The sequence below is a fragment of the Pavona decussata genome, unplaced genomic scaffold (genome assembly GCF_977016875.1).
Source record: "Pavona decussata unplaced genomic scaffold, jaPavDecu1.1 SCAFFOLD_51, whole genome shotgun sequence".
Taxonomy (NCBI): Eukaryota; Metazoa; Cnidaria; class Anthozoa; order Scleractinia; family Agariciidae; genus Pavona; species Pavona decussata.
The window spans coordinates 1,425,260-1,432,456 of record NW_028145473.1 but is presented as its reverse complement, the minus strand read 5'-3'; the positions used below and the strand labels follow the sequence as shown (position 1 = coordinate 1,432,456).

At 41.1% G+C, this 7,197-nt stretch overlaps 1 protein-coding gene across 1 annotated transcript; it reads right to left on the bottom strand.

Annotated features, from left to right (window-relative positions):
* Nucleotides 1-947: 947 nt before the first annotated feature.
* On the bottom strand, nucleotides 948-6,590 carry LOC146481009 (uncharacterized). The gene is made up of 2 exons (XM_085108568.1): nucleotides 2,908-6,590; nucleotides 948-2,213 (listed from the first exon to the last, which is right to left on the bottom strand). The coding sequence occupies exon 1, from the start codon at nucleotides 5,641-5,643 to the stop codon at nucleotides 3,766-3,768; it is 1,878 nt and encodes a 625-aa protein (XP_084964694.1). The 5' UTR covers nucleotides 5,644-6,590; the 3' UTR covers nucleotides 948-2,213; nucleotides 2,908-3,765.
* Between the last annotated feature and the right edge of the window lie 607 nt (nucleotides 6,591-7,197).

Here is a 7,197-nt window from a genome sequence, read left to right as displayed (position 1 = left end):
TTATTACGCGTCTGTTGAAAGATTACCCCCAAGGCACAAGCCGCATGCATCAATGACTGTGGGCGCATCACCGTAGCTTACGGTGGGCTTACGGTAGAAATAAATATAGTAGCCGCCTGAGGTACTTTATTCACCAAATACCTGATGTTTGTGATTGATCCAATATAGAATGAAGGATTGTAATTAACTTATAAAGGAAGTAATTTTTTTTGTTTCAAAAATAGTAAATTAACGCAATTATGAAGTATTTTACTGTTTAACACGCATCCTTGACTTGTTGTTCAATGTTCCTTGAATTGATTTCAAATTCCCTTAGGGAACAGTTTCAAACTACAATATACTGGACATTAAAAAATATAAAAGAAAAATAAAAGATATATAACTTTCATGAAGAATTGACTCTGCAATGTCTAACAAACACTGCAGAGTTAATTCTCTGATCCACATTTGTATCATGTAAGTGCTAGCGGCATAACATTCACTGTACTCTAATTGAAAAATTTTGACATGAAGCAACCTTTACAGATAGAAATGGAGTAACCCTGTGCACTAACAGAGTTTGGCTAACGTTACCATGGATACAAAATTTGATATACCTTTTGGCTTTTCTTAGTAACTCTAATAATAGGTTACTTTGCCACTTAAGGAATAATGTTAACATGCGTTAAAATAAAGAAAGGTATATGCAGAGAGAACATTGGGATGACTGTTTGCGATAAAATTTTTCTTCTACGCGGTACCACAAGATCTTCTTACCGACTAGGCTGTCGTCACCGACTGGGCTATGTTACAGTACACTTTTAACGGTAACAATGTCCAAACTTAAACCCACGATGAATCAATAAGGAGTGTTTTATTACACACTAGATTCCAAAGGAAATTTTCTCTCTCCTCTAAATCTCAGTTTGACCCAAGACAAAAACACACTCAACCCTGGGTGTGGCTCGCTTCAAGCCAAGCGTTCGGTTTATTCTGGAAAAAGCTAGAAAATACAGCATATAAACATACATAAGCTACAAAATCAACCTAGAAACATACAGCTCAAAATCCTAAAACTTAAAAAACCTAATTGAACCGCGGTTGTGGAACAACAGCTGGGTGAAAAACCTCCCCGTACGTCCACTTGCTCCTAGGAGGAAAACTCCAGGCCAGCTGTACCCCATATTCAACGGACCCCCGGGCAAGACCAAAAAAAAAAAAGAAAAAGAAAAAACTAAAGGCCTAAAGCCTGAGTTACTGATAAACGAGAAGACAAAGAGTCTTTAACGTAGCCATCCTTGGCCGATTCACTAGACCAACGGCCATGTCTTTTAAAAAGGCGATCTGGAATTCCTGCATTGGCGGCGCCACTTCTAAGACTGTGAGTACCAATAGTGGTAATATCAGATACAATGTCCTGAAAAGCTTCTAACACTAGTTCTCTTAAACGAGAGTAACTTTAAAAACCTTTACATCTAGCTTTATATCCATACGCAGTTTTTGATAACTGACAAAACAGAGGGCTAAGTGGGGCAAGATTAGCTCAGTCTTTCTAAATAATGACAGGTCGAGGCAACAGGGCAAGAAGCTTTACCAGATGCCGCTATAACGATTCAAGCCCCATCCCTATACTGATCAGTTTTGCTAGATTCTATAAATGGCTTTAAATAGCTACACTCAATCACGACGTCTGAACGATTTAACTTAGCCAGTTCATCAAAGCGAAGAAAAGCAGCAAAAGCTAAAATACAAATAACAACAGAACGAATATTATACAAAAAGGCCATCGGATCGGCCTTAGAAGCAACTAAATGTTCAAGCTGAGAAATAGTAATTGGCTCCTTCTTGGAAGTGCGATGGGCCAGCATACGCTGCGCACCAGCAAGAACATTCTTCATTAGCGGATGATCTGAAGGAGACGGCTCACCACCCAGTTGGTGCATCCAAGCAATACTGTGGACGGCAGACTCCAGAGGGGGACGCTGTCTTTGCGTCAATCATCAAGAATCGCAAGTAAAGAGCAAACTCAAAAAGCGATGCAGGAAAAGCTATCAAGGAATGACTCCGCGCCCAGGGTTTCCATCGGTTGTAAGAGGCGGTATATTTGGCTGACGTGCTAGGGGCTCTGGTAGCCAAAACTACTCCAGGTAAAGATTCCGCAAGCGAAGATAAGGCAACATCGTTCTGAGCAACAGCTTCCCGAAAATTTGTCCACATAGAAGAGTTGAAAACATCTGCAAAGTAAGACAATAAAAAGAACACAACACACAAATGACACCCCCAAAAATAATAAAATAACCCGAACGCTGAATAAGCGAGACCAAGATGAAATAACTAACCTCACACCCGACTATAAATACCCTAACTAATTACGTAACCCACATATCAGCTAACATACCTAATCAAACAAAAGATACCGATGAGGGCATATTTTCCTGCAAACGCAGGAAAATACTACTCTCCTCTAAATCTCAGTTTGACCCAAGACAAAAACACACTCAACCCTGGGTGTGGCTCGCTTTAAGCCAAGCGCTGCCCAATTCGAGAAGACGAGAACGGGGCTTAAAAAAAAGAAAATAACACACCACCCCTATAAACTAAAACAAAAGAAGCCACCCAGTGACTACACGCAAGCCACCCACTGACATAAGAAGTAAAACTGATAATACAGCTGACAAAATAGCGTGAGCCACCCACTGGCTACGCGCAAGCCACCCACTGGCCACGCGCAAGCCACCCACTGGCAGATCAAATAGAACTAAAGAAATCTGCGTTAGCCACTTATTGGCAACGCGCAAACCACCCACTGGCTATAAATAAAAAACAAACCAAAAGAAAAAAGAAAAAGCAAAAAACAAGCGACCCACTGGAAAACTGAAGGCCACCTACTGACCTCAGACCAACAAAATATAACATAAAAAAACTTACCAAACTGACGCAGATGAACAACGAGAACACCAACCTTGAACACTAGTACAGAAACCGGCATTAGAAAAACGCGCAGATCTGAAATTAATACGAAGAGCCAAAATCCTGAAATTAAGATCCTCTCTCCCAAATACACCAGAACTGTGACGACCGATGCAGAAAGTAGACTTCAAAGGAGGGAGGTCTACCCAATCCACGACAAAAGGAGCCAGATGAAGACCGTCAGATGTAATAAGAGGCCAGAAAGGAGCGGAACGCCAGAGCGGGACAATCAACGAACCTTGAGCGCAGCAAGACCTCATGCGCTTTAACACCCTGGCTGGGAACAAGGTGAGGTGGCGGACAAAGCCAGTTGTTATCGAAGCTCCACGACCTGGTAAAGGTGTCCATGGCTTCACAGCGAGGATTCCAAAACCTGGAAGCAAATCTAGGCAACAAATGGTTATGTTCATCAGCAAAACGATCAATAGAATGAGGCCCCCATTTCAATTCTAAAAAACGAAAAATGTGAGGACTAACGAACCAATCGTCGAAGTCAACAATACGACTTAAATAATCCACCTGCTCGTTACTTGATCTGGGCACCCATTCCGGCTCGATAGAGATACCATGAAGAACGCAAATCTTAAAAATAAGCTTAGCCTCTTCTTGAAAACAAGGCTTCCTACTACCAACGTCAATAATATGGGCAACATTCTGGTTGTCCGTGTACCACTTGACACATAACCCTGCGAGCTTAGGCGCAAACGATTGCAATACTTTTCTAACGGCCAAAATCTCCCGCATCGTAGAACTCCCCATCGCTGAATCGGCAGACCAAGCGCCTTGAATCGCCACCTGGGGCCCAAGCTCAACAATTTAACCGCCATATCCGGTATCACTCGCATCCAAATATGCCACTCTAACTGCACTGGATTTGAACCAAATACGACAGCCATTAAGACGACCTAAATTGGACTGCCAAAAAACTAATTCTTCCACGACCGAGCTTTCAAGAGAAAAAGTGGAAAACCACGACCTTTGAGCCGAAATCTGAGCGTGCATTGAACGGGTCATCAAACGCACAATGTTCCCTATGGCCAAAAACATAGAGTTCAGCTGACCGGCAATTCCAGCCAGATCCTTAGCGTTTGCAAGAGGAAGCCCGAGAACGCGCGAAATGCTTTCTTGAAGCTTCGTAATCTTTGAAACAGGAACGGAAATAATGTTAAGGCTGAAATCAAGATGAAAGCCAAGCCAGGTACCGACCTGCAAAGGCTCCCACATGGATTTTTGAAGGTTCACAAAGAAACCGGCGAGGTCCAAATAAGAGCGACATAAGCGACTGAGCCCCTGGCAGGCAGCTAAATCGGGGCTCCCACCAATACCGTCATCAAGGAAGGTTACGACACGACGGCCAAGCCCACGCCAATAATAAACAAGAGAACGCACTAACTTAGTGAAAATGTACGGCGCCGAAGACAAGCCAAAAGGCAAAACATTAAAAACAAAATACTTAATCTCTGAACCAGAACACCAAGAAAAACCCAAATACTGGCGATGATCAGGAAAGATTTCGACATGATGCGGATATCCAGATTTAAGATCAAAGGTAAAGAAAAAATAACCCGACTGAAACAAATCAAACACAGTGCGAATATCTTCGTAGCGCACCGACTGCTTCCAAACAAAACGGTTTAAAAAAGAAAGATCCAAAATAAGTCGGCATTTGCCACTGGACTGCTGAACCACGTGCAAGGGGTTGATAAAGTTGGGCGGATAATCAACTTCGGAAACACAGCCACGCTCAATTAATTCTGAAATGGCATCGTCAACAAAAACTTTAAGCTTGAAAGCCGACGATCTATTAGGAATAAAATTCTCAGGCAAATCGATGAAAGGGATTTTGTACCCTTCAACAATGGTGTTAATGATAAAGTCAGAAGCACGAATGGAATTCATCCAAAATTCAACGTGTTCCTTGAGGGAACCAACCTTGAACAAAGTAGGTTCGGCAGATTTTTCAAAATCAAAAGCATCACTTGTTTGACTTATCTGATCTTGATGAAGCAACGAGATTGGGACAGTTGTTTCTCCAATGTCCTTCTGAACCACAAGCGAAGCAGGTTCCTTTCCTGAACTGAGTTCTGGGTAGAAAGGCGGCCTGGCGAAACTGAAAGGGGGGACGAAAGGACTTGAAAGCGTCGTCAGCGCCGTAGCGTGGATGAGAAACAAAAGAAGAAGTAGAAGCATTATTAGACTTGTAATTAGAAGAACCCGATTAGCACGCGATTTCTCTCGTTTAGATTCAAGGGCCTTCTTCGCCGATTTTTCCGCTTTAGAAATGCGCCGTTCATCACCAGTAGTGTCTGCCAAGTCATCCGTCACGTAGGCCGAAGCCGTAGCCCAACCACACTCCGATCGATCGGCAAGCTTAATCAATTTTTGACGTTCAGACAAAAGCTTCTTACCTTCTTCCAGCTCTTTCTTATCCTTATCCAACTTCTTCTTCTCAAGAGCGGAGATAGCTGAAACAAATTTGGCTTCTACAGATTCGTTGAAGTTGAATTGCCTCTCGTTACCAACTTTCTTCCACTTGACAGAATGATCTTCTTTAAACTTTTTAACAACAGATCGCACGCAGTCTTCTTGATCTTCGGAAATGGACCTCTTGATGTCTTGTAACTTCGCATCAACGCGTTCCAAAATGGTTTCTTGAGACTTCGCAAGAAGTTCGACAAACTCCTTTTTGTTCATGACGATAACTAATAACCCGAACGCTGAATAAGCGAGACCGAGATGAAATAACTAACCTCAAACCCGACTATAAATACCCTAACTAATTACGTAACCCACATTCCAGCGCACATACCTAATCAAACAAAAGATACCGATGAGAGCATATTTTCCTGCTAATTCCACAGTCAAACGCAGGAAAATACTATTCCATTCCGGCCCCGTCCAAACCAATGTGCTTTCGTTTGAAAACGCGTACGTCTTTAATTGTACGTTTTCGCCTACCGTCCACGTTAAAACGATCGAAAAAATGATGAAAATGGGGACATTCGAAAATGGTTTCAAAAGAGGAACATTTCAGACACGTTTCGTTTTTATGCTGACAAGTGAAAACGAAGACTCTTGAAAACGGTGACGTAAGACTATTTTTACGACCTATATATTTAGTAAACTTAAATTAGTGTTATTTTTGAAACAACACTACTTGTACAGAACAAAGCCTGAAAACTTTGAAGTTTAGAAACAGGATTACCGTTCACTGTTGCTTGATATCGATTTATCGCTTAATTTCAGCAAGTCTGCGGTCCTGCAAGTTAAAAAGCAATACTTAGAGAGGATATTTGTCTGTGTTGAGAAGGTAGGAATTTTATGTTCGAGCGGCGCGAGCAATATTTTTTAACATGAGATCAAGCCAGGCATAAGCTTCATTTTTTTGTTGCAACTTCTCTTGTTTTGTTTTGTTTTTCTTCTTAGTACAAGAAAAGGGATGTTTGTATCTTCCCTTTTCTAAATCAACAAGAGAGTTTCCCTAAAAATCTGTCTAAGGACGCAATTCAATCCAAGAAGTATCCCTCTGTGTAATTTCCGGTCTTATACCAAAGTAAATACAGTTTTTCTTTGCAGTAATATTAATTGCAGCTCAAGTGGTTATTTTTCGTTACAACCCTTTCCATCCTAGCCATCCGTAGCCAAAGGTAATAAGTACTTATTTCTTTGCACTGTTGTTATAACGTTCCTATTCATACAAAAGCCACACTAAAAATTGGTTACAATGCCTTTTTGAGTTCAGTTATATCGGCTTCGGATGTTGAAAGTTCAATTTCGAAGTTAACGAACATTATTATACAAACTTTGTAGCAAGTTTCAAAGGCTTTTGGCAACCAAACAATAAAATTTCTGAACTATTTCCCTTTGCAGCAAACATTCAATTCAAAGTTTCACCGAAATATCTCGTAAATACCAATTCGGAATGAAGGAGACTAACAAGAAAATTTAATGTCGAATTACCAATATGTACCCACTTTTAACGGCGCTGAGTTCAAGTTCAATTATATAAATTTACGATATTACAGTCGTTCATTCAAATAATATTAATTACAACTCAAATTAGGTTCATTTCTTCAGCCTCCTTTACATGTAAGATGCATGCATAAGTTTTAAGGAGGCAGTTTTTCTGGCATTGGGGTGGACCTTTTTAAATCAATATTCCGCATGGAAGGCTTGCTTCGATTTCCATCATACTACACCACCTATTCAAATTATGACCAAATTGTCTGGTTTTGTTGGTTTCCAAGC

What these genes read in the sequence shown, in the direction of transcription:
- LOC146481009 (XM_085108568.1), bottom strand. Translation starts at nt 5,643, where the DNA reads ATGAACAAAAAGGAGTTTGTCGAACTTCTTGCGAAGTCTCAAGAAACC.